Consider the following 19,835-nt stretch of genomic DNA (forward strand, 5'->3'; position numbering starts at 1 on the left):
TTCTTCCTGAAGTCCACAGCCATCTCCACTGTCTTAAGAGCATTGAGCTCTAGGTTGTTCTGGCTGCACCAGGTAACCAGGTTGGCCGCTTCCAACCTATAATCAGACTCGTCTCCACCAGAGATGAGCCCAATGAGGGTGGTGTCGTCCGCAAACTTCAGGAGTTTGACGGACGGATGACTGGAGGTGCAGCTGTTGGTGTACAGGGATAAGAGCAGAGGAGAAAGGACACAGCCCTGGGGTGATCCAGTGCTGATGGACCGGGAGTCAGAGACTTGTGTTTCCAGCTTAACACACTGCTTCCTGTCAGACAGGAAGTCTGTGATCCACCTGCAGGTGGAATCAGGCACGTTCAGCTGGGAGAGCTTGTCCTGAAGCAGGGTGGGGATGATGGTATTGAAGGCAGAGCTGAAGTCCACAAACAGGATCCTGGCATAGGATGCTGGGGAGTCCAGGTGCTGTAGGGTGAAGTGGAGAGCCATGTTAACTGCATCGTCCACAGACCTGTTGGCTCTGTAGGCAAACTGCAGGGGGTCCAGTAGAGGGTCTGTGATGGATTTAAGGTGTGCCAGCACCAGGCGCTCGAAAGACTTCATTACCACTTTGAGACATTATCACGTTAAAACCACACAAAAAAAGGAGAGGAGAGAGAAAGAAAGGGAAGATGAAAGAGAAGGGAAGTGTGGAAACAAAGCACTTTCGCTGGAAATCGAGCTCTTGTCTTTCTTCACTGAGGGCAGAAATGGATGTGGAGCTATTCTCTTACTCACATGTAAATGTAATGCTCCTGGATCCCCCCAGCAGCTTGAGATAGATACTTAACTACTCCTGAACACCTTCTATTATACAGTGCAACCTAGGGAAAGCTTGTCACGACAGCCAAATCCAGTTCAGATTCACTGCAGTGGAAACAGATCTCTCCTCTGGCCCTGGTCTGACTGTCTGTTCTCACAGCACAAAGGACAATGTGTTGTTTGCCAAAGCCGGACCTGAGATAACGGCTATAATTTCTATCTCTTGAAATCCCCCACACACGGCCACACGCAACTGGCTCTGCTGAAATTCACCTGAGCTCCATTCATCAGCCTCAAGATACAATTATTTGTTTATTACTCCTGCTGCTATGTTTTTCCAGGCAGTCGACCAAGCGGCTCTTTCAACATGTCATTATGCAAAAGGCCTGTTTTCATTGCGGGAACTCAAAATGAGTCTCCAACAAAAAGATGATGGGGATATCCACTGATATCCCAACATGCCTCTGCAACTTTGTAGGTGGTGTGCACCCTATCAAAGACTGGGGTCTCACTTGATCAAATTGTGCACGCTTCTTACGTAACTTTAACATGCACAGAGAGATAAATATCCTTCAGGTAGGGTGGTGGCTGGGAATGTGGAAAGGAAGTGAGACAGGAAGGAGAGAGAAGGAGAAATGAAGGGAGAGATAATGAGATCCAGTTCATTATTATTACAGTGGCAGGAGGGGGGCAGTAAAACCACAGGCTGTCCCTGTGCCAAGCAGCCAGCTGCACATCTGCATACAAAGCTGAACTCATCCTCCTCCCATGAGTCATGGCCAATCATAGACCCCCCCCGCAACCCCCCCCCCCCCACACACACACACACACAACCCTCCTCCCACTTCACCCCCATCTCTCAATAAGAATAGGTTGGTGTCTCTCATCCACATTGACACCACCCCTCACCCTCACGTTCTTGTTCTTACCCTCTGTTGGGGACCCTGTCTGTTATCAGACTGTCATATTAGCCTTCCACATCGGGCTCCCTTCCTGTGTTTAATGATGTAACAAGACCCAGACGAGCTGATGAGTGCGTGCACCTCCCCCCACTCATACACATCCAGCCCCTCGCCCCCTCCTTCCATACCTCTATCATTTCATAGAATCACAGCTGGATGAGTTGTCTTGGATGTGGATCAGAGGCGCGTCTGGGCCCTCGGCCGGGCGAATGCGACCCATCCCATGGTGCCGCAGAGGAACACCCTAACCCACTTTGTTTAATGAGCTCCACTGGGAAATCAATGGAAAGGGACTCTTTAATATCAGTTAGACCAGACTGCCAGGCACCAAAGGGCACGATACTGCAGATCATATCACTTAATGTGGTCATCCGCAGCCCGCCTCTACTCTGCGTCAACGACTGAAGAGCTTTTCTCTGAGTTGAGGGGTCGCTGGGTTATCTACGGTCATTCTTTGCTAGTGCTGGTTGACTTCCTACTCAGGGCTAGCAACGGTGGCGTTTTAATCTCCAGTCGGCAGTGCAATGCTCTGAAGAGTATCCACTCCACATTCACAATAAATTTGGTTTGTTTAGTGAGGCAACATTCTGGAACATTTAGTTTTTACATATGGACCGATTTATTGAGAAAACATGCAATTACAGTCAGAGTTTATGCAATACCAGCTTCTCTCCCTAACTTACTTCAGAAACTCGTTTCTTGGCCTCTTCTGTTACGGGGGATGATAATATTGATGATAAAATTATAGCTGAGGCGATGTCACAGATACAGGCTTCCCAGGACAGGATCCTATGTGTTCAGTGCTATTCGAAGGACGTGGACAGTGAACCTATTTAAAAACCTGAAACCACCCTCTCAATTTCATGGATGTACAGATTGACAGCATTTCCCAGATAACTCTAACTGACTAATATACTGTATGATAACAGGCTAACTTACTAATGAACTAACCAACTAACTATGGCAGTAGTTTGTTGGTGAGTGTGGGCGTCTTGTGTGCATTTGATGTTGTGCCAGTCTAGTTGAACTTGCCTCCGTGCAAGTGAGTCTTCTTGTTGATCCAGCCAGCCAGATGTGAGCATGGTCTTGGTGTTGGCATGGCAGAGTGTGCCCTGTTCGCAGTAGTACTAACAGGCTTTATCTCCTCAGGCTTATCAGGGTACTTGGAGGGGACGGGGGACGGTTAAACCAGACCAGGGATAGATGTTGGGACTCTGTTCTTATCTCCAGGCCTCCTGCAGGACCCTCAGAGCCCTGGCTGCAGGGCTTAGTGGTTGGCAAGGCTGGCTTCACTGACAGCCTGCTGCCATTTACTGCCTTATAGTGCTGCTTACACCCCCACCCTGAAGCATGTGCAAGAGCTGCCATGCCTGGAAATCAGAGGAAAAAAGAACAGAGAAAAAGAGAGGAGACCACTGAACTTGACAGAACCCAGCAGAACAATGGTGTGTCTGAGGCCCTTTCTGGGAGCTGGACCCTGCAGTGAGGGGGGGGGGGGGGGGGGGTGTTGTGGTGGGTGCAGGAAAGGGAACCAGGCCAGTTGGGGGGGACCTCTCTCTCAGGAGGAGCAGTTGTCTGAGTAGTCTTCCAGTCTGTAGTGAACAAGACATGGTTGCCTCTGGTACTGCACGTTTATAGTCTCCAGCCCAACACTCCAGGACAACCCAGCTGTTCACTGCCATTCACTCTTGTCTTTCTCCATTCCCACTCATTTCTTTACAGAGGATTAGCTCAGAGAGGTCCAGTAACTCTTGCATTGTCTGAAACAGAACAGCTGGGTTAGGGCTCGTACATGTGTTTTGGAGTGAGTGTTTCCTAACGCATGACTTCGTCTGGTAACCGTAGACGGAGATGAGTTCATGGAAAGCAAATGGCTAAAACAGAGGAGGTTGTAGCTTAGTTGAGGGAAAGGGGTATGGAGGAAATCAGAAACAGCAGGTTGCTAAGGAAGCAGCCCTCTTGTTTGACAACAGCTCTTCATCAGCAGAGCCCGCTCCATCCCATCTCACCCCTTTGTTAAGGTGGTCCATGGAGTGGAAGATGAGGAGGAGGAAGGAAAGAAAGTTTAGGAGGAGAGGGGAGGAGATGAGGTCATGGCTATTGTAGCAACTTGCCCCACCCCCACCCCTCATTCACAATTTTCTTTGTATGCAACCTCTAAGTTCTTACTCTTCAGTTTCATTGAGTCTCATGGATGGGGCCATGGATGGGGGGGGGGGGGGGTGGCCCAAGGATGCCCCCCCCCCTCCTCAAGTAACACAGAAATCATAGGCAACCAGGAAATGACATCATTTCAAGACAAGCTAAGGTTTAATTTTACATATTTACAGAAGTATTAGATTAGATGCCTGAATCGAATGACATTTCATTCACATGACATTTCATTTGCGATTGAGCATACCTTCTGGGTTTCATGCTTAGGAAGTGCAGCCATAAGATTCACTGTGTAGACATTAGACTCATAGAATATGTCCTATTCTCTTACACACATTCAATGAAATGTGTGTGCGTGTTGTGAAGCTTTCTTGTTTCATCGAAATCTTTCTCACAAGCCTGTACTACGTGCTGTCGGACTGCCACTCTGTCCTCACTCCTGGTTGTTTGAGGGTTGGGGTTTGGGTTATTATTGCCAATTTGGTCCACCTTCATTCTGCTGTGACAGGGAAAGTCACAGAAAGACTCTTCTACTCTACAATGCCTTGCACTCCAGATGGGTGACAGGCCGATGGGGGGTTGAAGGGGTTGTAGTGGTGTAGTGGGTGTAATTAGCCAACACGCTTTCCTGGTCACATCCAAAAAGCTGTCACATCAGCTCTCAAGAGGCCCTGTATAAGCATTGGCATGCAAGCTGAATCCACACACGCATACCTGCTGGCTGGTAAACACACATACTGTATTTTTCGGAAAATAAGCCGCATTTTCTATAAACCGCACCCCACCATAATGGGAGCTTTGTGTTTGTAAATCGAATTATAAATCGCACTGGAATATATGCCGCACTTGATACTCGAACAATGATACCAAGCAATGCACGAGTATAGGCAGTACGGCATGCCGTTGTGTAACACTCTGAAAACGAAAGTAAGTGCGTAATGCATGTTTTCTATTGCCCGGGAACTAACTAATATTTACCTTTAAGTGCGTGAGTTCTGAATATTTCCGACGGTCCCCAAAGCATAAGTTATTTTTCGGAAACGGTAGCTAAGCTAGCTTGAGTTAGCTTCCGGGCTAAGTTAACTAGCATAATACTCGTAGCAATGCTACTACCAGAGAATGTCTAATATAGAGAGAACTGCCACTCTCGGGAAACTTCCGGGTTCTGAACTGGTTGCAGTTCCACTCTAGTTCCATATGAGGTCGCTAACGGCCGAGTGCAGAATGAATGGAGGTCTATGGAGCCCTACCCCTCAAAATCCACTTTTCTCAGGATATAATTTTTTGTCTATTAATTTGAATTCTGAATTCGAAAGGGGAGGCAAAAAAAATACACACCGCTGGGTGATAGATTTTTTAGAAGTCGCCTTTCTGTTCTAAAAAGCCTTTTAAAATGTCATTGACGTCATACACATTGTACGGCCTGAGATACTGCTTGATGGCAAGCTCTGGTTACTTCCACTTTTCTCTCGAGGCATCGACAACACAGCTGACAGGTTAGGCTCTCCCTGTCAATACACATGCTAGAAAGAGTTTTGGTTTGCTAATGTTGTTGCTAATGTTGCTAATGCTCTGACATTCAGGTTCTGCTTCGGATGCCATCAAGCGGGATCTCTGGTCGTAGTCAGTCCTTCACTAACCAATCAGAATTTGTTAGCAGAATGCTAGCATGTTATGGGCAACAACGACTTACCCTGTAAGAAATCGAAAGGACATAAGTACTCGTTCATTCAACTTTAGACCTGTAATCCATGTTGAACATGCAAAAACTACAATCAAATCTGAGATTTCTCAACGACAATCAGGTGAAAGAGACAAATTTAGCCGTTTATCTCCATAGACTCCCATTCATTCTGCACTCGACCGCGATCTGATCTGGTGGAACTGCAACAAAATTCGGTACAACGGGGCTTAATAGGGAGTGGCCAGGCTCTCCTTAAACAGTCTCTGCTACTACCATGCTAGCAGTACGGTGGCCCTGAAGTGCAAATCACACCCACTAACATGAGTGCATCCCCATGATGAAAACACTCCCCCCAAATACGAGTCAACTCCCCCCAAATAGGATGAATTGCTCACCTCCCCCCAATACAAAGACATGCTCCCCCAAATGGGAAACGACATTACATTAACTCAAAAACACATTACATTAACTCAAAACGGAAACGGTAGGTGAATCCGTGTATCATTCGTTCTTTCATTTTTCAATTGAGCTACCTCCCGGAAATCAGTCTCTGCAGGTTAGGATGTCTAATTTGATATCTATCTACATTCTTCCTTGTGTTTTCTGGTGGACGCTTCGTTCGTTTCCATGGGTTCTCGCGCTGGTTACACTGCAAACTGCGCGCAGCCAACGGGCGTATGAGTAACAACTTCCGGGTCACCAAAAACAAAATTTCAAAATCATTTTCGGTCAGTGCCCCGTTTTTCGATTTTGGTTTCTCAATTGAATAACAAGAAAAACTATAGTTTTTCGTTTCTCGTTTTTGGTTTCTCAATTGAATAACGGAAAAATGAATACTTTGGGGTTTTTGGTTTATCAATTGAAAAATGAAAGAACGAATGATACACGGATTTAGGTACAACACTTCGTCGCTGAATGGATGTAGTAACTAACAAGAAATTGATCGACAGAAGTACAAAATGCAATAGCCTGACAGAGTTACATGCACCAGGACATTTGTTTGGCTGTCGAAGCATGTAGCAAATAGTAGGCTACTTATGCAAAAGTATAAATTGCATGTTAAACGTAAAAATCGATAGCCAAACAATTATCCTGGTACACGCAACTCTGTCATTGTGGCATTTTGTTCTTCTGTTTTGGACTATTAGTTTTTTCTTCTGAAAAGTCCTGCTTCCTTCAACTGTGTTTTTAGCATGCGCATACTTATTTTAATGTTGTGAAATGTTAACAGCATATCTAAGATTATTTCATAGGAATGTCCCTGATTAAAATAAAGAATTGTGCAAGCCATGATTCTGAATTGTTAACACAAATGTTTCTTCTTTTCTTCCAACCAAAACGATCAACTTCATGATAATGACAGAGTTACGTGGACCAGGATGGTTGTTTCGCTATCGATTTTGACGTTTAACACGCAATTTATACTTTTGCATAAGTAGCCTAATACTTGCTACATGCTTCGATAGCCAAACAAATGTCCTGGTGCACGTAACTCGGTCAGGCTATGGCATTTTGTACTTCTGTCGATCAATTTCTTATTTCTTGTTAGTTACTGCATCCATTCAGCAACGAAGTGTAGTACCAACCAGCGCTTGACATTAAAATTTTTGCTCACCAGCCACTGTGGCTAATGGTTTTCCAAAGTTACTAGCCACTCAGTAATTTCATTAGCCACAATTTTGTTGTTGGGAAATTAAGTTTTATTTGATTAAAGTTGACTACGGTTTGCTACAATTTACTTGAATAACTAGTTTTACAATCCTTTCACATGTAAATGACCATTGTCAACACCGAAATCAAGATTACAGAAAATGTATAGGCCTATGTACAAAATATATGAACTAAACTTAAAAAAACCCACAAGCAAAACTTTGTCAACTTAAATATTTATAAACAACATCATTATTTTTGTCTAATCAATTCCGATTCCCAAATGTCCTACAAATTTTGTTTTATCTTGTATTGTATGTTTGTGTATATGTGAAAGTGAGAATGAATGTTGAAATGCGTGTGTCTCACGGTCAATGCGTGAGGCTTGAGAACCCTGTAATGGGTTTATTATTTTAGATGTGATTTGAAAAGACTAGCCTACAACAGGGTTGCAAACTTTTCAAAAAACCTTGGAGTGAGATTTGGTGGGGCTGTCACTGTTACAGTGAACAGATTTCACGGGTGTTCCGTGAAATCCCGTCAAATCACGGGTGTTCCGTGTTCGCGCGTCGTGAGCTTGAGTGTTGCTTCACTCAGTGTATCTGCGCCTCGTCCATTACTGGTTATAACGTTAGCAGAACTACTTGGTCGTTTCCTTCTCAGCATGAGAAATACAATGTGTGGCGTGAGAGCGTGTGAATTGGTTGAAATGCGTGAGAGTTGGCAGCCCTGCTACAATAAAAAATATAGAGAGAGAGATATATAGAATTCCACCCGCCAAAGTGGCTAGTGAGACTGACGCCTGGGACACACTGCCTGCGATCGGCTGCGATCTGCTGCGACGCGCCTGGAAGCGCCTCCTTTTTTCTTTCGGCGCCCATGTTATCAAATGGGACCGACCACACTGGCTGCGCAGCGCCGCGATTGCCTGCGATTGCCTGCGATCGCCTGCGATCTGCAGCGATCGTTTCGGCAGCTGGTCGAATTTTTTCGCGAGACGCTTGCGAAATCGGCTGCAGGATGATGAAATACACCATATTAGTTGATATATTTGAATAAAAAAACATGTTATTAAGATTTTACTCCATTAATTGTAGACTACGGTGAACATTTGCAAAGTTGTAGACTTTATAATTACACAATGTTGGTAACGAACGTCCTTTACATGTGTTTACCCTGATGAAAACGAATGAAAATAAACGGATTGATCCGTTGAGCTAGCATGCCCGTAGTTGTTTTGTTTGTTTGAGAGAAACGAGTTGTCACGCGTTGCACACAACACACACGCAGACATAGCCTACCGAGAGAGAACCCCCAAGTCGATTTCTAAAATCAGCATCAAATGAATTCTCGAAGTTGAAAAGCACAGGGAGTTGTTGTATGTCAGCAACAATTTTACAAGGACAACGTAGATAAGGATCAATGCTGGGATATAGCCAGTGCCATGTTTATGTACCATGTCAGCGTAAAGGAAAGCTCAGAGTAGCTGAAAGGCTTGGTGACCGGCGTGGAGAAATGCGCGTCTGGTGTGTCTGGTCTGAGCTTTTGCTCAGTCGTAGCCGATCGTAGCAGATCGTGGTGCTGCGCAGCGCGTCCCAGGCGTGACTGCTTTACCCGCCACAGCCGAATTCTACCCGCATTTGGCGGGTGGGCGCTAGTGTCATGACCTGGTACCAACCCTTTCCGTTTTGAGTTAATGTAATGTGTTTTTGAGTTAATGTAATGTTGTTTCCCATTTGGGGGAGCATGTCTTTGTATTGGGGGGAGGTGAGCAAGTCATCCTATTTGGGGGGAGTTGACTCGTATTTGGGGGGAGTGTTTTCATTTGGGGGATGCACTCATGTTAGTGGGTGTGATTTGCACTTCAGGGCCACCGTATAGCAGACATCCCCACCTGCAAAAACTAATTTTGGGGAGGTGGCTTCACCGGCTACGCATATAGAGCTCCGGGAGTTGACGTCACGCAATCCCAGCATGCACTGGTCATCGCCATTTTGGCAGGAAAGTGGAGAGCCAAGTGGAGCGCCAGAGTGCATACATATATACTTACATACATATTATAAATAGTTTAATTTGCTGCCTATATCAATAAACGTTGATTCAACATGGTGGATAGCTGCTGTGCGCCGGGATGCCTGAACCATCGGGGAAAAGATAAAGGGAGAGCATTTTATAGGATTCCTAAAATCCAGAGAAGAACCCCATAATTCCAGACAACCACCCATGGCTTCAACTGGGGATTATTCAGTCTCTTGGAATGACTTATCTGTAATAAATATGTAATGGAATTTTGTGATGAAAAGTGCACTGATATAATGTACGTTAGCCAACGTTAGTAGCTAACCGTTGGCGAACATTACAGACTAGCTAACGCTAGCTAGCTATACAAGTTATAAAACTGACTGCATTAACGTTACACATAGCAATTTGTAGCCGGTAGACTTCAAAGCTGAATATTCATCACTAATCCATCTGATTGCGTCCATTTATATCCCTCCAGGCTTTTGTAGGCTTTCAAAGACTATCCAGAGTAGGACGAATGAAAGTTGATAGAGAGTTGTAAATATCTGGATACAGAAGGTCAGGGAAGCCTTCCATTTCACTCGTAAAGGTTGTAAAAATAACTCCGGGAGCATTATATGGATCACTAATGTTTAATCGATCAAGTTTTGCTTTATAGCTGCCTATGTCTTTTGAATTAAAGTGCGCAGTGAACTCGTACAGGTTGAATTTCCGTGCTGGCGCCGTTCATTTTTGCCACTACTTTCCTGCCAAAATGGCGAAGTAAAGTGACGTGACGTCCGGAGCTCTATATGCAACGTTACGCTGTGAGACCCGCATTCAAACGATCACATATGTGCGACGCTACTCATTAACAGGTTAAATAGCATTCACGAAAAAAGTGTCATGCTTCAAAATATAAACCGCACCACCACAAGAAAAATGTAAAATCGGGTTATAAACCGTGGTTTTATTTCCGAAAAATACGGTACACACCACTCCTCTCCACTATCTCATATCCATTTAGACCAGCGTACAAACACTTACAGGCCCCAGTAATCCTGCAATAGACTCTAAGAGCTTACCACCAACTCCAGCACACAAGCATGCACACACTCGCACACACTGTCACCCAGTGCACTCCATTATCAGAGTGAAGCTCAATAAAGCAACATGAGGTCTGTAACAAAGCATTTGGCAGATGGAACCCTTGGACTGTGGTGTTTCCCTGTGGAGCAGACCATCCTCTCGGTCCCTGCCAAAAACAATATTGAAAACATACCACTGCCTTCCCCTTTTCCCAAATGTATGGGTTCTGAAACTCATGCAAAGGAAGAGCTTGTTTGTTTGACTTTTTAACAACCTTTTTACATCATAAATATCCCTTATCGAGGTTGTCTCCTCAGAGAAGATGTGTCATGGCTGCCTTGTGTAGTTCACACACTGATATATTCTGGATCTCATTTACAGAGAGTGGCTGAGCTGGACTGGTTAATCTCTCTCTTTCTCCATGTTGTCCACCTTTACATTTCTCTTCCCCCCCCCCCATCTTTGTCTTTCAACCTCCCCTCCCCATAGGTACCCGTTCCCTACTGTTTTCAGCAGCTGCAGTAAGAAGGACCTGGTGGCTAGCCTGGAGAAGGGTGTGGGAATGTGTCTGTTCAACATGCCCGAGGTCAAGGTGCTCTATGGCGGGCAGAAGTGCGGCAACGGATATGTTGAGGAGGGAGAGGAGTGCGACTGCGGAGAGCTGGAGGTGAGTGTGCGCTCATTTACGCCTCAAGAACAACCCAAAGACCTTCAGTTATGACACAAAGTGTAGATTATCTATGTTCCATAAAGTGACTCCAAACGTGGGATGTGAGTTGAAAGGTTTACAGTTAACTGTTATTTACATAATGACGATATTCATTCAGGGGAAAACAAAGCGTCCTAACTGAAGTCCAACTTTTCATATCCGCATCCCATTTACAACCTTCTGGTCAACAAAACACCAAAACAAAAGTTCTAGTCTAGGCAAAGCCTTATGGTACTTTTAACACTTTACAAGTAATACAAATTTAGTTGGTTATACAATCAAATCAACTTTTAATATTTCCACTTATTTATCACTCAACTCAAAAAATTTAAAACATGTTAAGTCACAACACCAGAAGCTGTGGAATGTAGCCAGGTCCACTCACTAACCTTTTATTATGTGCTTTCCAATCCTTCCGTTCTGCTCTGACTCATAACTCACAAATTAAGTCTATTGTCCAAGTTTATGACACAATACAATAAACAAAAAACAAGCTGCTACCAGCAACACAGCACCAAAGTGAGAAAGCATAAATGTGAATGCAGGTCTCCATTTGGGTTGTTGGGTACAGTGATCTGAATGCAAGTCAGGTCTCAGGAGAGGAGCTGAGTGTGAATTTATTCAGCATCCACAGAGGTGTTTGTTTGCAGAGAATGGATGATTGTGATACACATTCCTATGAGGAAACGCTGTCAACCGAAAAATTCTAATGAGTTTTCATTGGCATGCACATATGTAATGAAAGGCACAGCCCACATTCAAGACTTCTCAGTCTATGGTGACGAGTCCGCATAAATCATCATGAGCTGTCTGACTAGCGATGTTGAATTGACAACAACAAGAATTACAGGATACAAATGTAGACATTATTAAGGGAGACTGGATGCTGTGGATGATACATTAGGTGTTCAAAGAAACCATGTCCTAGTTTTCTGTGTGTGTACACTGGCCACACACCTCTATGCTCAGTAACTCCAGAATAGAGATGTTTTGTCCCTGTCTCCGGCCAGGCTGATAGTGTCCCTGTCTTTCCAAACAAAGAGTTGACATCAGTGCTAGCATGGGCCAGGCCAACACTAATAAAGCTCTCCTCACAGCAGAGCTGTGCCAAGCTGAGCCAAACTGGGCCAGATCAGAGTTCCTAGACAGGCAGCACGTCGACGACCATAACGCCGCCAGGGCCTCATTAAAAATCCCAGGTCCTGTTTCCCCTTCTATTATGGGCCGTCTTTTTAGCGTGACTCTCCTGCTCCCTACGGCTGCGGGACCATGGGAACGACCCTTAATGATTTTCAGGCTGGAATGAGCTCAGTACGGCCCGTGGTGTCAGAATGGCTTCCTCGCCAGCCTCAACTGCTCCACAGCCTCCAATCCTGCTTTAGAAGCAAGGCATACAGCTTTACCCCTACACTTTCATTCAGTGTACCTATGGTGTCACACGGACATATGCCCCCCTAACACACACTCCCGCAAGCACAACCCATACCCTCTAACACACATACATGTACACGCACGCCCACACACAATTATATCGGCATGCACGCGCACACACACTGGCCCTTCCCCTTTCCTCAGTGCTGCGCTGGGGCCTGAACTTGGTTGCCTACCATCCATCTCCGTCAGATGGTAGAAAGCTGCTGATTAGTACAGTGCAGGGCTCTGATAAAGACTAACATGAAGCAGATGGCCTTCCGAACTGAAGGGGGATAAGTTATTTCGTTGAGGGCTGTGGCTCTGTCTCTGCCTCTCTTTCTTTCTTTCTCTCGCTCTCACTCTTCTGCTTTACTCTCTGTCTCTCTCTGTCCTCTATCTTTACATACAAACATGTCTCACTTGCCCTCCCACCCCCCTCCCACGATACTGAATCCCTGAAGTGTTTATGCAGTTGGCAGGGCCTCTCACTCTGTCAGCAAAGCGGCTGTCATCTTAGAAATGTCTCTAGGAAGTGCTGCTTCCTGATCTGTGCCTCTGGGAGAAACAGGGGTGGAACCGGCTCATATCTGGGGTTCCTCTGACCACATACTGTAAGTGCCTGAGTTTGTGATCCCAGATTTAAGCCAATCCCCCTGTGTGTTTGACTCCTGTCCTCCTCGCAGGAGTGTTCAAACCCCTGCTGCAACGCCACCACCTGCACTCTGAAGGGGGAGGCAGTCTGTGCCCACGGACAGTGCTGTCAAGATTGCCAGGTAGGAGGAGCCTGTTCAGACCACCTGCATTTCACATACCCTGAGTCTGTTTTGATGTCGGAATATCTGAGTGAATGGTGATATCGAGTAAATGGATCGTTGTATGATACACTGATGAAATGTGTATCCAGCTCTACGTTGGGCAGATATGCACTGTGTTCCTTGCAAGTGTATTAATCGTAGTTCTTGTCATACCCTTCACTCGTTTGTCTCCTGCTTCATCCATCCTTCCGTCGGTCTGTAGCTGAAGCCAGCGGGCACCCCATGCCGTGACTCCAGTAACTCGTGTGACTTGCCTGAGTTCTGCACCGGCACAAACCCCCACTGCCCTGCTAACGTCTACCTGCACGACGGCCACGCCTGCCACAATGTGGATGGCTACTGCTACAACGGCATCTGCCAGACCCACGAGCAGCAGTGCGTCACTCTGTGGGGACAGGGTGAGTTAAAGACAGACAAGGGGATCATCCCCTGGTGGTCGGGAGGACCATCTGTTGCGGGAAGTTGTAAAAGATGCTCCAAAAAGCTGTCTGCGAGAAGGCACTCATGATGTGTCACAACGTGTGCCTCAGGGGCCAAGGCCGCGCCCGAGATCTGCTTTGAGAGGGTCAACTCCGCGGGGGATCCCTATGGCAACTGCGGCAAGGATTCCAAGGGTTCCTTTGCTAAATGTGAAGCCCGGTAAGACCCAGAGATGCTTCAGGCCCCCCCGGGCCCATTACAGTAAAAGCTCTCACCACTAAAAACCAGAGGCCAAGTGAGAAAGGACAAACGACAAATGGAAAGATCTTTTCATTTAGATAAAATGTGTCCTCTAAAAGAAACTGAATGTAGTTTTGAAAATGTAAGTGCCATGTTTTTGTTCTTGTTCGAAAGCTTCTCTTTCGTTGTCTTTGGCTGAGCCATTAAGACTTCCGTCAGCGTCTCAGTAATTCCTCTAATAGAGTGGAGACCATTTTTATAAAGAAACACAAGGTGCAAAGTCACCAGGCTCATGTAGCACTTCACGGCTGCCCAGAAACACCCTCCAAATAAGGGTTGATAAAACAATTAAGAACTGTGTAATTGATTGTATAGATAAATCTGCATTTGCATTTTGTTGATACAGATGAAAAGTGCTGAAATCTGATCTTTTATGAAATTCATATATTTACTGACTTTTGTTGTTCTTGTGTTTCTGGGTTTTACAGCGATGCTAAATGTGGCAAAATTCAGTGTCAGGGAGGAGCCAATCGGCCAGTGATTGGCACCAATGCTGTTTCCATAGAAACAAACATCCCTCTCCAGGAAGGGGGGCGCATCCTGTGCCGGGGGACGCACGTCTACCTGGGTGACGACATGCCCGACCCCGGCCTGGTTCTGATGGGCACCAAGTGCGGAGACGGCATGGTGAGATTTGAACGTGAACAGATTCAATAACTATGGATCCATAAATCCAATCTGATGTGATTTACATTTACATTACATTTAGCAGACACTCTTATCCAGAGCGACTTACAGTAAGTACAGGGACATTCCCCCGAGGCAAGTAGGGTGAAGTGCCTTGCCCAAGGACACAACGTCATTTTGCGTGGCCGGGAATCGAACTGGCAACCTTCTGATTAATAGCCCGATTCTCTAACCGCTTAGCCATCTGACTCCCTCATGGACACCAAACAATGAGAAAGCCCTAAGGTTTTACAGACTAAACACTGGGCAGCATTAGTGGAAAATGACCTAGTTTGTGGAGTGACATCAGACTACATGACTAAGATGTGAATTCTCTCCGTCTGAGGTGGGTCTGTGTGTAAGGGTGGGCAGGTTCCTTGGCATGCCGAGAAAGAGAACCGGAGATGTTTCACGTGGTCATGCTGAGATAATTGATTGCATTAGTGTATACTTAGAGGGCACTCAAAAAGTGCACCTTGAGTGAGTACATTTGTCCAGGCTGACCCGAAGCCCTCACCTGTCATGGTGTTTTCTTTACTTTCTCTGCCCAGTCATATCCAGTTAGGATTTCTTTGGGTGGGACCCCAGCTAACACAGTTACGTTGCCCTTACGTTGCCGCAACGTCACTCGATGACCAAACATACGTTGCCGCAACGTCTTTGGCGACGTTGCGGGACCGTGCATCTGTGGGACGCCAGAACGTAACCGCAACGTAATCTTGTGACGTTGCCAGTCCGTAACCGCGACGTCGTGGCAACGTTATTTTTCCGACGTTGCCAGTCTGTAACCGCGACCTCCTAGCAACGTCATTTTCCGACGTTGCCAGTCCGTAACCGCGACCTCCTAGCAACGTAATTTTCCGACGTTGCCAGTCTGTAACCGCGACCTCCTAGCAACGTAATTTTCCGACGTTGCCAGTCTGTAACCGAGACCTCCTAGCAACGTCATTTTCCGACGTTGCCAGTCCGTAACCGCGACCTCCTAGCAACGTAATTTTCCGACGTTGCCAGTCCGTAACCGCGACCTCCTAGCAACGTCATTTTCCGACGTTGCCAGTCCGTAACCGCGACCTCCTAGCAACGTAATTTTGTGATGTTGCCAGTCCGTAACTGCAACGTTAACTAAGTAACCTATATTTCTCAATTCTACTGCTTATATTGGGGCGGTTCATATGCAGACCTCATTTGCCCAAAATGCTACTTGTTCTTGTATAATAGGCTACATGGTAGCCAACTTCAGGAGGTTTGTGTGATGTGTAGCCTAACTCCAGCTAATCATAAACAAGGCAGCATTTCCATGTAACATTGTCATTTTATTTCAAACAAAGTGCCAAACAGTGAATTAAAATCTTCTGCCAGTCCCCGCTACAGGTCCTGTCTGTTGGCCCTGACAATGAAGCACAAAATAAGTTAGTGTTCTATCAACATAATTGCACGTGTAAAAAGGCGCTATACAAGTCATAAAAAAATCACATCTAAAATAATATACATCATCAAAAAAACATGTGATTCTAGATTTGTGTCACATAGCCATGTGAAAGGTTGGATATGGAAGCTGCGATCATGATTCATTCACCTGGCTTGTTTTGAACGGGCTGCCGGGTTGTGTTTGAGTGTCTCCTCTATGAGGAGCTCCACAGCTTTCTCTCCCAGTCCCGTCTTCCACTTCTTTACAGCGTCTGGAATTAGAAGTCATGAACTTATTGTCAGCACCAATGTGAACGTTGAACGCTGCGTGTAAGCCATAGTTCATGGCATCTCCAAACACTTACCACTCTCTTTCGCAACTCCAGCACCTTAAGGCGCTCCTCGCTTAAGGCGTCTTGGAGTTCAGCCTGTGTTTGAGCCACCTGTAGGTCCATCACTGGCACTGGCAGTGTGTCTGCCCTGTAGTCGCCTGAATAGGAGAGCCTCTCGCTGGTTCTCCTCCAATGTCTCCATCTTCCGGAGCATAACCTGTAATGTGTCTATCATTAAAGACAAGTAAAACAAGTTTACAAGAGTTAGCATGATTGGCATACACTGTGGTTCTTCTAGATTAGCTGTAACATTTATGTAAATAACAAATGTTACCTTGAATGGTTGTATACAAAGCATATATTTTTTTGAGTGTCTTATATTTGCACTTGCCTGGCTGCCAGCTGTTTTCCTGGGCCCCCAATTGGTTCACCTCCACCAGACCAGAGTTGACATCTAGGGGTATGGAATCTGGTGATGCAAAAATTTTAAGTCATGCTTTTGCTTCAAAACATAGCCTTTAGGTTGCCATGGCTCATACAATTATTGTCACTGTTTTAAACGGTCATTCATTACTTTACCATCATTTCCCAGGGACACAGTGCTAGGCCGTGTGACGGTGGTAGGATAATCTGTACTGTACAGAAATGAAAATGGAATGTAGTTTATGTACATAGTTATAGCATATTGATATAAAAGGATTAGCATTGCACATATGTGATCGTTCGAAAGCAGGGCCCCACATCGTAGCGTCGCACATGTGTGATTCTGAACATTCCAACCGACTGTTTTCCGATAGACAAAAACTATATGACAAACGCTATAGTATGGCTTCAAAATTTACAATTAGTAGGCTAACAAGTAACACTAGCAGGTAGTAGCATTGCTACGAGTATTATGCTAGGTTGCTAGGTAACGGAAGCTAATTAAAGCAACCTAGCTGCCGTTTTGGAAAAATAACTGGTGGAAGCGTCGGAAATATTTAAAACTCACGCATCTAAAAGGTTAAAACGAATAAACTTATCCAAAAAAAGATGTCATGTACAAATTGGAAAAATTAGTGACATGATACTTTTATAGACGCCATTGTTGTGATTAAAACGTGATCAGCCACGCTAGCTCCACAGTCTTTGAAAATTCCGGGCTAAATAAACTATTTTGGGACAAGGTTTTTTAACAGTTCTGAACGTTTATTTTCACTGATTCTTTTGTGGGTGATTTGTGAGAAGCTAAACTTTGAAAACATGTAGGCCTATGCATTTTCAGTATTTCAACATAACTTTCTGGAGGGTTTAACCTCTACTGTACTGTAGCTATCGAAATCCTAACGTAAACAATGTGAATCTGATAGCACATAAACAGGCTAAATGGCCTACATTTCAAACATATACGTATAAGTATGCCCCATCAAATTTCTTAAAACATGTTTATATATTTCTGTAAAGAAACTCACCTTTGAAGTAGCTAATTTCCAGTTGAAATCCAATGCGTACAAGACGGTGTTGAACCCCTGCAAAATCTCTTCTGAAACCCCAATTTGAGCGATGCGTTGAAATGGGCCTGCGCAAAGTTGTTGCTCAGGGGCAGACTGAGGGGCAGGTTTGCTAAGGAAGAATTGTAATATTCTGTGATGACTTGTCTTTGGAAATGAAACTCTTAAGAGTCGCTTACCTTTTGGTCACATTTAACAATTTTGTATCACAAAAATTATTGGAGCACAAATTTGCATTGTGTGTCATACAGCTTTGGTGTGCTATACAAAGAATGTTTGCTTAATCATGTTACACATCACACATTGATTGCTTTTGTACATGTTTATAGTAAAGAATGAAAGACTAAATTATATTCCAGATTCAGTCTTATTTATTAAAGCTATGTTTCTGCATATGAGAAAATTGATGACCAATGACATGCTGGGGCTGAGCTGCACATGAATTACATGCATTGTCTACATTTATACGTGCTGGGTGCAACATTTAATATTGTGTGTGATTGAAATTCATGTAGACTATGGGTACATTGCAAAAGTGTCAGAACTGAGAGCAGTCCAGTGTGATCTCTTCATCTCTGGATAAACCACTATATGCACTCGAGATCCGTTGTCCTGCGACCAAAGAGCGACTTAGCCGCAACTTAACCCATGGTACCAAAATTAATGTATCCAGCCGACCAAGGTACAACGTCTCGGCAACGTTGTCCACGGGACCAAAAAATAACGTAACCAGCCGACCAAGGTATGACGTTGCGGCAACGTTGTCCACGGGTCTAAAAAATAAGGTAATTAGCCGACCAATGTACAACGTCGCGGCAACGTTGTCCAGGGGACCAAAAAATAACGTAACCAGCCGACCAAGGTACAACGTCGCGGCAACGTTGTCCAGGGGACCAACAAATAACGTAACCAGCCGACCAAGGTACAACGTCGCGGCAACGTTGTCCAGGGGACCAAAAAATAACGTAACCAGCCGACCAAGGTACAACGTCGCGGCAACGTTGTCCAGGGGACCAAAAAATAACGTAACCAGCCGACCAAGGTACGACGTCGCGGCAACGTTGTCCAGGGGACCAACAAATAACGTAACCAGCCGACCAAGGTACGACGTCGCGGCAACGTTGCCCACGGGTCTAAAAATAACGTAACCAGCCGACCAAGGTACAACGTCGTGGCAACGTTGTCCATGGGACCAACTGGCAACATTCCCTTTATAACGTAGCTACGACGTTGCCACAACGTTGCCAGAAGGTAACGTCGCGGGTTACCAACTGAGCACTTACTGGCAACGTTGCCGCAACGTCATGTGTTAGCTGGGACTCCTATAAGACCAGGCCCGTAACGGAAACACATGAGGCCCCCCCGCCCCCCCCCCCCCAACACATATGTAACGGATAATGTAATACAAATACCGACGGGACGAACAGGACCCCGACGCGATCAACTGAACTTTTTGGAACATTCTGAAGAGCCGTGTAATAAATGCAAGATATCAAAACTCAAGCTTGTCTTGTGAGGGAAATGTATTCAATAAGAAAAAAACGCTCAAACGGTTTGCAGGTGAATAGCCTACACATGTGCGCGTCTTTTAGCAAATCTGTGTGCAAAGTCTTTTACCACACTCTTTACATCTAAACTGCGCGCACATTCATTTTCTATGCTAAAGATGGCCAGACCTGACAGCCTCTCTTGTGACATGGAGCTTCTGAGATATGTTTTGATCAGTTTCAGCTTGGAAAATGACCTTTCAGCGCTTGCGACAGTCACGGGTATTGTCAGAAATAATTTGATGGCCGTGGCTACATCAGGCACACTTGATAGTATGGAGTTGTGTTTTATTATTAGCGTGTTCGCTAAATCATAAATGGAGCCATTTTTTGTCGTGTGAATCTTGTAGAAAGCAATGACGTTTTACACGATCATAATATGTATATAACTGAAATACAATG

General features: G+C 45.2%; 1 protein-coding gene and 1 long non-coding RNA gene across 3 annotated transcripts in view; one reads left to right on the forward strand and one right to left on the reverse strand.

Moving 5' to 3' along the window:
* LOC134031100 (disintegrin and metalloproteinase domain-containing protein 12) overlaps positions 1-19,835 on the forward strand; it is a 106,273-nt gene that overhangs the window by 76,159 nt on the left and 10,279 nt on the right. For both annotated transcript variants that reach the window (XM_062474599.1, XM_062474600.1), the window contains exons 12-16: positions 10,824-11,001; positions 13,140-13,229; positions 13,474-13,669; positions 13,802-13,910; positions 14,420-14,618. In XM_062474599.1, coding sequence (XP_062330583.1) covers positions 10,824-11,001; positions 13,140-13,229; positions 13,474-13,669; positions 13,802-13,910; positions 14,420-14,618 — 772 coding nt within the window. The remainder of the gene's footprint in view (positions 1-10,823; positions 11,002-13,139; positions 13,230-13,473; positions 13,670-13,801; positions 13,911-14,419; positions 14,619-19,835) is intronic.
* On the reverse strand, positions 16,813-17,917 carry LOC134031101 (uncharacterized). The gene is made up of 3 exons (XR_009931827.1): positions 17,848-17,917; positions 16,976-17,026; positions 16,813-16,865 (listed from the first exon to the last, which is right to left on the reverse strand). It is a non-coding gene; the product is annotated as an uncharacterized LOC134031101 (long non-coding RNA).

Source organism: Osmerus eperlanus, chromosome 12 (genome assembly GCF_963692335.1).
Source record: "Osmerus eperlanus chromosome 12, fOsmEpe2.1, whole genome shotgun sequence".
Lineage (NCBI taxonomy): Eukaryota > Metazoa > Chordata > Actinopteri > Osmeriformes > Osmeridae > Osmerus > Osmerus eperlanus.